The sequence below is a fragment of the Mastigoproctus giganteus genome, chromosome 1 (genome assembly GCF_048544385.1).
Source record: "Mastigoproctus giganteus isolate SK-2022 chromosome 1, ASM4854438v1, whole genome shotgun sequence".
NCBI classification, from domain to species: domain Eukaryota; kingdom Metazoa; phylum Arthropoda; class Arachnida; order Uropygi; family Thelyphonidae; genus Mastigoproctus; species Mastigoproctus giganteus.
The window spans coordinates 46362324-46377414 of NC_143575.1; the positions used below are offsets into that span (position 1 = coordinate 46362324).

The 15091-nt window shown below is 39.6% G+C and overlaps 1 protein-coding gene across 2 annotated transcripts in view; it reads right to left on the reverse strand.

Moving 5' to 3' along the window:
- The window catches only part of LOC150090760 (glucosidase 2 subunit beta-like), a 213876-nt gene that overhangs the window by 59558 nt on the left and 139227 nt on the right, over window positions 1–15091 (reverse strand). For both annotated transcript variants that reach the window (XM_090372539.1, XM_090372533.1), the window contains exon 12: window positions 3379–3490. In XM_090372539.1, the coding sequence (XP_090228665.1) occupies window positions 3379–3490 (112 nt within the window). The remainder of the gene's footprint in view (window positions 1–3378; window positions 3491–15091) is intronic.

Here is a 15091-nt window from a genome sequence, read left to right on the forward strand (position 1 = left end):
ATTAAGAAAAAAAAAAGGCAACGGTAAAGGAAGCCCACACGAGAAGCACGGCAAACTTCGAAAAAGTTTACCGGTGAAACTACGTTACGAACATTTTTTACGCCAGAACTTCCAATATGACTCTGTTCATGAATCAATTAGTGATTCTAAAGAAAAAAAGTCAGGTTACCCCTCCTCCACTTCGGGAGGATTTCCAGCTTCCGTGGGATTCAACTTCTACTCCAGACCGATAACATCCACCGTCTGTTTACCGAGCGAGCAACAATACAAATGCCGCTATGGCAAAGTACTTTTACCAGTAAATTTCGTCGAACTTTTGCATGCTTCTCGTGTGGGCTTTCTTTACCTTAGCCTCATTTTGATGTTAATTAATTTCATTTGTTGAAATTATAATTTTGCATTGGCTACCCAAGAGTATGCTCTATGACTGGCCATGGCTTGTTTACCTGCATAAAAAAATATAGAGCCAACAAAAAAAATAACGGTATACATCATTCCTCTGACCCTAAAATTTCCAGATTAGAAACTGGGGCTTTGTGCAGTTGATATACAGAGTTTGCACATCAATTGCACAACTTTCTGATGTTATTTTCTTTAAACCACATATTCACAACACTTATCTTGTGACAGGGAGCACTGTCTTGTTGGCAAGTGTAAGGGCCAATTCTCACAATTTAGAGCATGCAGAATTGTTGAGAATATCAATAGAGTATGCAGCATTCATGGTTCCATGCACTCTAACCAGTGAATGTAAACCGTATAATGAGAAAGACCTTGGGTATTATATAATTTGTTTTTGTTACCAAAGGCTTGTGGATTTCAGCTCTCCACGTCATTGAAACACTTGCAGATTACCTGTCTTGTGACCATTTTCAGCTCAAAACTCAGATTATCTACAGTGTGAGAGCAAGATGAGGTAACCAGCCATCTCAAAATATAGGATCCATCAACTCCTATTGGTCAGTATTTTACACCTACCTTGATCATTTCTTGGGCTCACTATCACCTCTAGAATTCCTTTTCTCAGCACACTGCCAACTGTTGATTTCAGAATGTTTAATTCCTGAGCAACAGCGTATCTATAGACATTTTCTCCATATAAAATCCAACTATCATTCCTCTCTGAGACTGTTAGCGCTATCTGTGTACACATTTTATTCATCATGCATGTTTCAAATGAATTCCAAGCTAACAGCTAACACCTTTATAGGCCCGAAGTATTTGCATATTTCATATATATGCAGAGCACTGTCCCATAACTTTTGGTAGAATAATGCATGTATATATATTCATACAAAAGATATCAGCAATATCTGCTCACAAACTGAAAATCTCTGCAATATCTGCTCAAAACTGTCATTCCCCTCTGAAAAAATCAGAGGGGAATGACAGTTGGATGTCAGAGATAGCTGACAGCTCTTCACAAACAAATTCACTTCCAGTGTAAATGGAAGTAGAGTCACTGGACAGCGAATGAAACACACACAACTTACAGATAATCTGTGCACGCATGTATATCATTCATTATCTATTGGCTTCACTTCCATGCCCACCATAGGCACATTTTCTTGAGATGAGCTATCAACAAAGGTATTCAGGTCAGCTGTAATTGTCTGACATGTGGACTAGGTTGAAATGGGCTGTACTACACACTGTTATATTGCATGGGCAATTGCTTCACTAAGACATACTGAACATCCCTTTGGATCATCTTATTACCCCCCCTTTGGTCAGCGACATGTGGTGACTTCCATGGGACCTCTGGCTGTGTTTCTTCCATTGGTAGTTCACTCTTGATACACACAAGGCACAGCTATGTGGAAATAGTGGACAAAGGCAGCAGTGTCCGAGATACCCATCCCTGCTAATCTAGCTCAATGATCACCACCATTGCAGCTCTGTTAGGTCATGTCTCTGATCCATTCTTCATGCAGAACACCAGTCTTCTGAATGCTGGAGTGCTAGCTTCTGCCTTTATATTGAGACAGTGCACCACATGGTGGTATATTGGCAGATACTGTGCATGAAGTGTTATGGATAAGGATATTCACACTGCAGAGTTATCTAAGTGTATATAAAATAGCTTTTGCTGTTTATATTCCAGAATCAATGACACCCAAAACAAGTACTTTTAACAATGGAACGTATTTTCTTGCTGTTGTGTATGATCAAATATAGCTTACACCTACTAGCCTGCTGATTATTTAGCTATGGATAGCCTGAAAATATTTAACTAATATTAAAATTTTACAGGCCTAGCTCAAATTCCTTCAGTAAATTAAGTAATTTCAGTGTGAATAGTGAGAAAGATAAACATGGTTTAAACTTGAATTGAGAATGAAAACACTACTCTGTACTGAAAGTTAGAAAAACTTCAAATATGATAACCCAGTTATCATACACTGCCTCTTTGTAGGGCTCTTGCCAGATGTTAATGAAGGGGAGCTTATAAACAACAACAATACGATATATGCACTGTTGACAAGCACTAAAAATACAAAGAAATGTGCAAACAATCGTAACATTAAGTAAATGAGCACTTCTCCCTGCATCAGGACACATTTGTATTTTGTTTCCTGAGAAATATGTAAAAAACATACATTTTGTGATGTGATTCTCTAACACTTCTTCCATATCTTGTTGCAAATTATGTTCACTTAAAAATTAAGTCAGACCAAACAAAAAACAATGTGGAGAACACTTCAAAGTTTCCATAAGCCCTTACTTGTTGGTTGCATGACATAAAGAATGTCCAAACGTGGAGACCCCCCCCCTCAAAAAAGACATCAAGCATCTTGAAAAAGTTCAAAGACAGGGATTGCACATAGTGAAATCAGCAAAAGGGGCATCTGCCTGAGGAGCAAATTCAAATATGTGGTCTGCAGAGTTTGGTAACTAGATAGCTTAAAGGAGATGCAATTGATGTTTATAAGGCTCTGAGGAGGGCTCCTCCCTCAGAATCTTATAAACCTCAATGAAGTTTCATGGTATTAAGTGACACTAGAACAAGAGGGGAAATTATCAACTGGATTGTAGGAAGTTTTCCTTTAGCCAGTGAAATATTAATCATTGAAATAAGTTGAGCTTGATGGCTTAGGGAAACTGAAAGGATTGCTGAATAGGCACCTATGAGAAGAATAGAACCCCCCTTTTTTTTTCTTTTCTTTGCCTGTACGATCATAATACTAAATACTAATTAAAAGTTTTTCTATTTCATTTGATGCAGTAAATTCTTCTCTTTCTCAATTGCTAATATAGGATACCACAATTCATATGTTCACAACAGTTATATATTCAATCTTTAATTTTATATAAGAGTGTGAAAATTAATGCTAAGCATTAATAACTACACAAGTAATCCAGCAAGTTGCACAAAACCTTTGGCAGTTTGTTTCAATATTCTTTCATCTATAGCATCCTTTTTCTTTTTCATTAGCATGTCTTTTCCATCAAATTTTCCTTTCTTCTTTTTCTTTTTAGATGTTTCATTCTGAAAGAAAATAAATAAGATAAATAATATTAATGTATATTAAACAAGTACATGTAGTTTTAAATTCCCTGTAATATTCCATATTTGCAGATTTGATAAATAAATAATTTGATAAATAAGGGATTTGAGAGTCACAATTTAGAATATAATTAAACCAAGCCAAATAAACATCCATACATAGATGTTGCTACAAGTAATCAATCAGCATTTCAATAAAATATAAAAGTTGTTCAATTAAGAACACGAAGCTGTCACAGACATTCTCTCAAATATGACAAGCTAGGATTTGCTATCTGGGAGTCTAAAATGCTGCTGAAACTGATAATCACGTGACACTTCATTCAAGCGAACTAAATTTCAACAAAGTCCAGTCATTCAACAGCAACCAAATCCTCTGCTTGCACCTTCATGATGGTGGAATTGTAATATCCCTGAGTATAACCCCCCCCCCCGTGTGCAAGTCCTGAAATATGGCATCTAATATATTGGAAGTAACCACACAGGTGTGAACCAATGCATGCAGGGGTCAAGGTGTGACATCCATGTCACATGAAGTAATACCGCCCCTCTGTGTTACCAGGAAATACTAGGTGGTAGATGACTCATCAACCAGTGCAATACCAGCATTTTGCTCATTAGAGGCTTGAAGTGGTGAAACCCATGTTCAGTCTTCAGAGTAAAGCTTCACCCCATCCCCATCATACAGTATGATTGATATCTTTTGAGATTATGATTGGCATTGTACCACATAGCTAACAACTCTTGATCGTTTTCTCACATACAACCCTTTCAAGTACAGAGCTGAAGTGAGTGTTCCTCTTGGTACTCAGATCAAAACTTAATAATGCGCTTCTCCAATGGAATCTTTCTCTCATAGCTATTTCTCTCAGCCTCATGTTCTTTAGCATTACAAGAACAAAATGGGATGACCTGCAAGATTTCTATTCATCTTTTCCTTGGTTGGATTTCTGTTCTAAATCTTCTGATATAAATGTTTGCTCATATAATGACTTCACACAGATTGTTCATTTGCCTACTAGAATACAAGACAATCATAACCATACTTTTAAGCAAAAGACCCAGAGTGTTGGTCTTGATCTTATTCTCAAAGATGAAGACCAACACTCTTGATCTTTTGCTCAAATACAACCCTTAAAAGTATATGGTTGAGGTGAGTAGTCCTCTAGGCACTTCAGATCACAACTTTATGAAGGTCTCTTTTCCAATGAAGCCTTTCTCTTGTGGTTATTCTCAAAGTGTGTTGTTCAGAATTACAAAAATGCAAAATGGGATGATCTGAAAGATTTCTTCTTTTCCCTGGTTGGATTACTGTTTTAAATCTTCTGATGTCAAATCTTGCTCAGATTGTGTCAGTGAAATTATTCCTGTAGGGATGAAATCCTTCATTCCACACTCCACCTTAAAATCACATCCTTTATCTAAACCTTGGTTTCCCAATAAATGTGCCAAGGCTATTCAAGATAAGAATGTTGCATATTGCAATTGGCTTGCATCCAAATCTCCATGATCATTTTCTGCCTACACTAAAGCTCGAAACAATTTTAAAACATTTATTAATCAGTCCAAACTAGATTTTAAACAGGCTAAGAGTAGAAAACTTGCTTCTTGTCCAAATGGTAGTTAAACATTCTGGTATCTTGCCAAAACTATTGACCACAACTTTTGCTAATCTCTATTCTCACCTCTGTCAAAACCGGATTGGTCTATTGCTAACTCAGATAAAGATTAAGCTGACCTACTGGAATTCTACCTTTCTTCTAACTCATGTATTGATGATCTTGGTAAACCACTGCCTTACCATTCCCAGTGAACTTCATTCAATGCCTCCTATGGTCTTCCAACAAAAGGTTGTCAGAAGAATTTTGAATAGCCTTGATGCCAAGAAAGTGCCAGGTCCTGATGGTATGTCTCCAATTGTTCTCAAAATCTGTGCTCCTGAGCATACTACTGTTCTGTGTCACCTTCTTATTCCACTGATATTTTCCCCTCTGCTTGGAAATTTGCTCATATCCAGCCAGTCCAGAAAAAGGGCGACAAATTTCTCCCATTTAATTATGATCCCATTGCACTTATATCTACTCTTTCTAAAGTAATGGAAAAATCCATTAACCATCAGCTCCTAAACTGTCTAGAAACTTTCCATCTGATCAACGATCGCCAGTATGGATCCACTGTCGATCACTGATCAGTCGTCAGTATCAATCCACTAATGACATAAATGGATCGACAGTATATCATCAGTGGATCAACCCCGATGGTGTTGAATCACTGGTGATATATTGGCATATGTTACCCATCTATGGACAAATTCAATGGAAAAGTTTGGTGAAACTTAAGCAGCTGTCTTAACATTTCAAAGGCTTTTGATCATGTTTAGCATAAAGGTCTTCTAAATAAATATCCATCTTATGGTTTGCCAACTGTTTTTTTGTAATTAGGTATCCAGATTCCTCTCGGATGCTCATTGCAGTGATGGTAGGTGGCTCTCTAACTTCTCTATTAATGTTCCCTAAGGTTCAATTCTCCCACTCTTTTCCTCATATATTAATGACCTTTTCCATTAACTGTAGATTCTATCCATATTTTTGCTGATGATAGAACATTGCATTCTACCTTCCAGTTTGATAAACCTTGCCCTGCACAAACAGCTTCAACTTCTCAAATGTCTACTACCAATTGTTAAATCTGTAGGAAATTGTCCAATGGGGGCAAAGATAACTTAGCTAATCTGAGTCCTCTCTTATATCAAGTTGATGACATTGTAGAGCAGATATCATCTTTTAAGGGTATATCATTGTTCACGTTGGCACTAATGACATTAAGTGTAGGAGAGCTGCGGATTTACTAAGAAAGTACAGGTCACTGCTGAAAAAAAATTTGTGAGTTACGGTTAAATTTGAAAGTGTCTGCAATCCTGCCCAGACATGATAGGAGGGAGCATATGATGAGAGAGTTGTCAATCAATTCGGCCTGGAGAGATTGTGCAGGGCTCGTGGGGTAGAATTTTTCTCAGCATGGTCTGTGCTTGTTAACAGGAGATATTGCTTCTACAGGGAAGGGATACACTTAAATAGAAAGGGTGCAAGAATATTTGCTGATGCTATCAAGGCAATGTTAGGTGGGTTGGAAAATTGCTAGCTTGGGGGGGGGATTCACAGACTAATAGGTTAACTGTAGCCACAGGCAGAGGTGGAAATGATCCTTGTGCTGCTTCTACTGGAATGAGCAGCAGCCCAGAAAGCCAGTTGCTGGGGATTTCAGGAACTGCTGGAGATCATGAAACAAGTAAATACATGGGCTGTGTTAGAGTAACTAAGAGTAAGAGCAGGTCCATGTATATTTGCATGTACACCAATGCTAGGAGTATAGTAAACAAATTTGATGAATTTGAATTGCTGGTTAAGATATTCAAGGTGGATATTGTTGGGATATCAGAGACCTGGTGCCACTCAGATATAAGGGATGCAGAATTGGAATTTGGGGAGTACAATGTGTACAGAAGAAAGGATAGGAAGGGAGTAGAGGTTATGCTATTAGTTAAGAAACATGTAAAATCTAAGGACGTACATCCAGTTAAAATAGATGGACAGTACAATGTTGAGTCAATTTGGTGTGACATAAGCACTGGGAAAGCAAAAATGAGAGTAGGAGTTTGTTATAGGCTTAATGACGCTGATGAGTAGAATGAAACAATTATACAGAGAAATAGAATGGGCCAGTAAATCTGTCTTATAATGAGAGTCTTATAATATAGTGTCTTATAATGGGGGATTTTAACTTCCCAGATATAGATTCTACCTTGTGGGTTGGTCACTTGCACACTACAAGGCTTTTGTGGATTTATTGGATGATTGTTTTTTACAGCAACAGGATAGACAGGCAAAAAGAGGGAGTAACACTCTTGATCTGATTATCAGCAGTGATTATTCATGCATTAAGAATTTACATATAAAGGAACCACTAGGTAGCATGATCACAGTGTACTGATGTGGGATTTACTTAAATACGTAACTACCACCAGGGGTAAAGGGAAGGGTTTTTGCTTTCATAAAGGCATCTACAGTGGTCTCAGAGATTTTTTTAGGTTCAATACAGTGGGACCAACTGATAATGTTACCAACAGCAAATTCTAAATGGGAAGAATTCAAGGAAGTAACCTTGGAAGCTACTAGGCTTTTTGTTCCAACTAAGGAATACTGCTCTAGATTTAGGCCCAAATGGAAGTCAGATGAACTAATGAGACTCGTAGCAGAGAAGAAATATGCATGGAATGCACATAAATTATCAGGTGACACAGAAGCCTATGGTAGATACAAGCTAGTCTGTAATTAAGTCACAAAAGAGGTTAGGCAAGCGAGAGGCAGATTATGAAAAATCTTTGGCAGAGGATGCAAAGAAAAACAGCAAAGACTTCTTTACTTATATAAACTCTAAAAGGAAAGGGATGAATCAGATTGGTCCACTTGATATCAATGGTTTGACTGTAGATGATCATTCTGCAATATCTGCCGAATTAAATGAGTATTTTGCATCTACATTCACACATGAGGAGTTATTCAAGGAGGACAGGGCCAGATATTTACCAAACTAAGAGTGAGTTAAATGATTTTGTAATAACTGAGAGCAAAGTGGAGGAGAAATTGTCGAAGATAAACATAAGAAAGGCACCTGGGGTGGATGGGATCTATCCAGTTATATTAAAGGAGGCAGCAAAGGAAGTAAGCAAACCCTTAGCCATAATTATGAGAGCATCCTTGGACTCGGGGGAGGATCCCACGGACTGGAGATGTGCAAATGTATCCCCAATTCACAAAGGAGGTTCGAAGGGTGACACGAATAATTACAGACCAGTTAGTTTAACTTCTGTTCCGGGTAAAATAATGGAGTCACTGGTTAAAGATGCATTGCAGGATCATCTAGACAAGACTGCAGCAATAATTCAGACACAGCATGGGTTTGTTAAGGGAAAGTCTTGTCTGACAAATTTGATTGGTTATTATGATGTGGTCACAAAGGAACTGGATGCAAAAAATAATTTTGATATCATATACTTGGATTTCAGGAAAGCTTTTGACACTGTTGCGCATGGAAGACTACTGTACAAATTGGAGCAGAATGGTATTAAGGGTAAGTTGCTACAATGGATAAAAGGATGGTTAAGTGGGAGAAGACAGAGGGTGGTAATCAATGGGTGCTGCTCTTCGTGGACTAATGTTATTAGTGGAGTCCCACAGGGTTCGGTGTTGGGTCCACTGTTGTTTTGTATATTTATCAATGATATTGATGAAGGTATATCAGGCTTAATGTCGAAGTTTGCAGATGACACGAAGGTTGGCAGGGTTGTTAATGACAGTAATGGCAGTGTGCTACTGCAACAGGATCTAGATAATTTGGGCAGATGGGCTAAGAAGTGGCAACTGAAGTTTAACCTTGACAAATGCAAAGTACTGCATATGGGTAGAAGTAACCCCCAGAGAAACGTACCAACTGTGTGGTACTACACTTAAGGTGGTAGAAAATGAAAAAGACCTGGGAGTAATCGTGCAGTCAGATATGAAGTTTTCTGAGCAATGTAGACAGGCTGCTAGGGCAGGTCATGGGGTTTTGTCAATGATATATAGGAATTTTGCTAGCAGGGAAAAGGAGGTGATTGTCCCTCTGTATAAGGCAATGGTCAGGCCACGCCTTGAGTACTGCGTACAGGTCTGGAGGCCTCATTTTAGGAAGGATGTAGATTTGCTTGAGCGTGTACAGAGAAGAGCAACACGATTGGTGAGGGGAATGAAGGGATCCTCTTACCAAGAGAGGCTTAAGTTCTGCAAACTGCAGTGGCTGGAGACTAGGCACCTGCGCGGTGATCTGATTGAGGTCTATAAGGCCTTGAATGGGTTGAGCACGCTGAATTCTGATGGGATCCTCCCACTTGTTCAGAATACGAACCTACGGGGACATAAGTTCAAATTAAGAAAGGATAGATGTAGAATAGATGTGCGGAAATTTGCCTTTAGCCAGCGGGTGGTTAATTGCTGGAACAAACTTCCATCTGTCGTTGTGGAAGTTGATAGGTTAAATAAATTTAAGGAGGAACTGGACAGGCAATTGGAGGGTATGGTGTGATTTTTTTTTTTTTTTTTTTTTTTTGGCTGATGCTGCATAAGCTCCTACACTTGCTTTCTTGCATCAGGTGCCACTACTACTACTACTACTACTATCCCAACAATATCTGCCTTTGATGTTTTGAACAGCACCTCAAATTCATCAAATTTATTTACCATACTCCTAGCATTGGTGTATATGCAGGTATACATGCACCTGTTCCTATTCTTAGCTAAATTCTGTACAGTGGGATCAACTGACGATGTTACCAACAGTAAATTGTGGGAAGCATTCAAGGAATTAATCATGGATGCTACTAAAAGTTTCATACCTATTAAGAAATATTGTTCAAGGTTTAGGCCCAAATGGTTATCAAATGAACTAATGAGACTCGTAACAGAGAAGAAAAATGCATGACATGCATATAAATTATCAAGCGACTCAGAAGCCTATGGCAGATATAAGCTAGTCTGTAATCAGGTCACAAAGGAGAGGTTAGGCAGGAGAAGGCAGATTACGAGAAATCCTTGGCAAAAGATGCTAAGAAAAACAGCAAGGATTTCTTTACTTATATAAACTCCAAAAGGAAGGGGATGAATCTGATTGGTCCACTTGACATCAATGGTTCGACTGTTGATCCTGCTCAGATAGCAAACAAACTGAATGAGTATTTTACATCTACATTCACACATGAGGAATTATTAAGGTTTGAAAATGGCAGAAGGTTATCAAATTGTAGCAGGATACTTAATGATTTTGTAATAACTGAGAGCAAAGTGGAGGAGAAATTGTTGAAGTTAAACATAAGAAAAGCACCTGGGGTAGTAGTAGTAGTAGTAGTAGTAGTAGTAGTGGCACTTGATGCAAGAAAGCAAGTGTAGGAGCTTATGCAGCATCAGCCAAAAAAAAAAAAAAAAAAAAAAAAATCACACCATACCCTCCAAAATGCCTGTCCAGTTCCTCCTTAAATTTATTTAACCTATCAACTTCCACAACGACAGATGGAAGTTTGTTCCAGCAATTAACCACCCGCTGGCTAAAGGCAAATTTCCGCACATCTATTCTACATCTATCCTTTCTTAATTTGAACTTATGTCCCCGTAGGTTCGTATTCTGAACAAGTGGGAGGATCCCATCTGAATTCAGCGTGCTCAACCCATTCAAGGCCTTATAGACCTCAATCAGATCACCGCGCAGGTGCCTAGTCTCCAGCCACTGCAATTTGCAGAACTTAAGCCTCTCTTGGTAAGAGGATCCCTTCATTCCCCTCACCAATCGTGTTGCTCTTCTCTGTACACGCTCAAGCAAATCTACATCCTTCCTAAAATGAGGCCTCCAGACCTGTACGCAGTACTCAAGGCATGGCCTGACCATTGCCTTATACAGAGGGACAATCACCTCCTTTTCCCTGCTAGCAAAATTCCTATATATCATTGACAAAACCCCATGACCTGCCCTAGCAGCCTGTCTACATTGCTCAGAAAACTTCATATCTGACTGCACAATTACTCCCAGGTCTTTTTCATTTTCTACCACCTTAAGTATAGTACCTGGGGTTACTTCTACCCATATGCAGTACTTTGCATTTGTCAAGGTTAAACTTCAGTTGCCACTTCTTAGCCCATCTGCCCAAATTATCTAGATCCTGTTGCAGTAGCACACTGCCATTACTGTCATTAACAACCCTGCCAACCTTCGTGTCATCTGCAAACTTCGACATTAAGCCTGATATACCTTCATCAATATCATTGATAAATATACAAAACAACAGTGGACCCAACACCGAACCCTGTGGGACTCCACTAATAACATTAGTCCACGAAGAGCAGCACCCATTGATTACCACCCTCTGTCTTCTCCCACTTAACCATCCTTTTATCCATTGTAGCAACTTACCCTTAATACCATTCTGCTCCAATTTGTACAGTAGTCTTCCATGCGCAACAGTGTCAAAAGCTTTCCTGAAATCCAAGTATATGATATCAAAATTATTTTTTGCATCCAGTTCCTTTGTGACCACATCATAATAACCAATCAAATTTAACAGACAAGACTTTCCCTTAACAAACCCATGCTGTGTCTGAATTATTGCTGCAGTCTTGTCTAGATGATCCTGCAATGCATCTTTAACCAGTGACTCCATTATTTTACCCGGAACAGAAGTTAAACTAACTGGTCTGTAATTACTCGTGTCACCCTTCGAACCTCCTTTGTGAATTGGGGATACATTTGCACATCTCCAGTCCGTGGGAACCTCCCCTGAATCCAAGGATGCTCTCATAATTATGGCTAAGGGTTTGCTTAGTTGCTTTGCCGCCTCCTTTAATATAACTGGATAGATCCCATCCACCCCAGGTGCTTTTCTTATGTTTAACTTCAACAATTTCTCCTCCACTTTGCTCTCAGTTATTACAAAATCATTAAGCACACTGCTACAATTTGATAACCTTCTTCCATTTTCAAACCTTAATAATTCCTCATGTGTGAATGTAGATGCAAAATACTCATTCAGTTTGTTTGCTATCTGAGCAGGATCATCAACAGTCGAACCATCGATGTCAAGTGGACCAATCATATTCATCCCCTTCCTTTTAGAGTTTATATAAGTAAAGAAATCCTTGCTGTTTTTCTTAGCATCTTTTGCCAAAGATTTCTCGTAATCCGCCTTTGCCTGCCGAACCTCCTTTGTGACCTGATTACAGACTAGCTTATATCTGCTACAAGCTTCTGCGTCGCCTGATAATTTATATGCATCCCATGCATTTTTCTTCTCTGACACGAGTCTCATTAGTTCATTTGATAACCATTTAGGCCTAAACCTTGAACAATATTTCTTCATCGGTATGAAAAGTCTAGTAGCTTCCACGATTAATTCCTTGAATGCTTCCCACTTAGAATTTACTGTTTGTAACATCGTCAGTTGATCCCACTGTACAGAATTTAAAAACTGTCTGAGACCACTGTACTCCCCTTTACGGAAGGAAAAACCCTTTCCTTTACCCCTGATGGTAGTTACCTCTTTGAGTAAATCCCACTTCAGCACACTGTGATCACTGCCACCTAGTGGTTCCTTTATCTGCAAATTCTTAATACACGAATGATCACTGCTGATAACCAGATCAAGAGTATTACTTTCTCTGGTTGCCTCTCGAACATGCTGCTGCAGAAAACAATCATCCAATAAATCCACAAAAGTCTGACTAGTGTGTGAGTGACCAACCCACAAGTTCCAGTCAATATCTGGGAAGTTAAAATCCCCCATTATAAGACATTCTGATTTACTGACCCACTCTATTTCTCTGTACAATTGTTCATTGTACTCATTCGAGTCATTAGGCCTATAACACACTCCTACTCTTATTTTTGCTTTCGCAGTGCTTATGTCACACCAAACTGACTCAACAGTGCACTGTCCATCTATATCAGCTGGATGCACTTCTTTTGATTTTATGTTTTTCTTAATTAACAGCATAACACCTCCTCCCTTTCTGTCCTGTCTATCCTTTCTGTACACATTGTACTCCCCAAATTCCAGTTCTGCATTCCTTATATCTTTGTGACACCACGTCTCTGCTATCCCAACAATATCCGCCTTTGATGTCTTGACCAACACTTCAAATTCATCAAATTTATTTACTATACTTCTAGCATTGGTATACATGCTCCTATGCCTATTCCTTGTTACCCTAACACATCCCATATACCCAACTATTCCAGGATGACTGCCATCCGTCCCTGAAACCCCCAACACCCCTCGCTCCAGGTCGCTTCTTATTCTAATAGAAGTTGTGCAAGAATCACCTTCACCTCTGCCTGCAGTTACTGTTAAACTATTAGTCTTTGTATCCCCCCAAGCTAGCAGTTTTCCGACCCACCTAACACTGCCTCGATAGCATCAGCAAATATTCTTGCACCCTTTCTATTTAAGTGTATCCCATCCCTGTAGAAGCAGTCTCTCCTGTTAACAAGTACAGTCCAGGCTGAAAAAAATTCCACCCCTTGAGCCTTGCACAATCTTTCCAGGGCCGAATTGATCGACAAGGCTCTCATCATATACTCCCTCCTATCGTGTCTGGGCAGAATTGCAGACACTTTCAAATGCAACCCTAATTCTCGGCTTTTTTTCAACAGTGACCTGTACTTGTTGAGTAATTCTGCCGGTCTCCTACTCTTAATATCATTAGTGCCAACGTGTACAACTATATCACCTTTTGTGCCCTTGAAAGATGATATTCGCTCTACAACGTCATCAACCTTTGCCCCTGGCAGACATACCCTGGTCCTGTTCCACCTATCCTTTTTACATAGCATGTTCCCCGTTTCCCTGACAATAGAGTCACCAACAACTAATAGTTCCTGTGGGACCAGCGCATTCTGCCTTGGGGTTAGCCGCTGTGTTGCGCGATGACCAAGTGCAAGCTCTGGCGTTGATGTGGGCAGCTGAGAGCTTGATGGGCCCCTCAATTTATTTCCTTCGAGGGCATCCACCCTGTCCTTCAAACTCTCATATAGGCCCATAACAACGCTGAGTTGTCGCCTGATTTCCTTACACTCCTTACATCGCGCACACACAAAGACATCCCCCATGGCAATATCATGTTCCGTTCCAGAGAGTTCGGGAACGGAACATGATGGGTGGATGGGATCTATCCAGTTATATTAAAGGAGGTGGCAAAGCAACTACGCAAACCATTAGCCATAATTATGAGAGCATCCTTGGACTCAGGGGAGGTCCCACGGATTGGAGATGTGCAAATGTATCCCCAATTCACAAAGGGGGACCGAAGGGTGACAAGTAATTACAGACCAGTTAGTTTAAATTCTGTTCTGGGTAAAATAATGGAGTGTTGGGTCGACTGTTGTTTTGTATATTTATCAATGATATTGATGAAGGTATATCAGGCTTAATGTCAAAGTTTGCAGATGATACAAAGGTTGGCAGGGTTGTTAATGACAGTGATGGCAGTGTGCTACTCTAACAGGATCTAGATAATTTGGGCAGATGGGTTAAGAAGTGGCAACTGAAGTTTAACCTTGACAAATGCAAAGTACTGCATATGGGTAGAAGTAACCCCAGAGAAATGTACCAACTGTGTGGTACTACACTTAAGGTGGTAGAAAATGAAAAAGACCTGGGAGTAATTGTGCAGGCAGAGATGATATTTTCTGAGCAATGCAGACAGGCTGCCAGGGCAGGTCATGGGGTTTTGTCAATGATATATAGGAATTTTGCTAGCAGGGAAAAGGGGGTGATTATCCCTCTGTATAAGGTAATGGTCAGGCCACGCCTTGAGTACTGCGTACAAGCCTGGAGGCCTGATTTTAGGAAGGATGTAGATTTACTTGAGCATGTACAGAGAAGGGCAACAAGATTGGTGAGGGGAATGAAGGGATCCTCTTACCAAGAGAGGCTTAAGTTCTGCAAATTGCAGTGGCTGGAGACTAGGCACCTGCGCAGTGATCTGATTGAGGTGTATAAGGCCT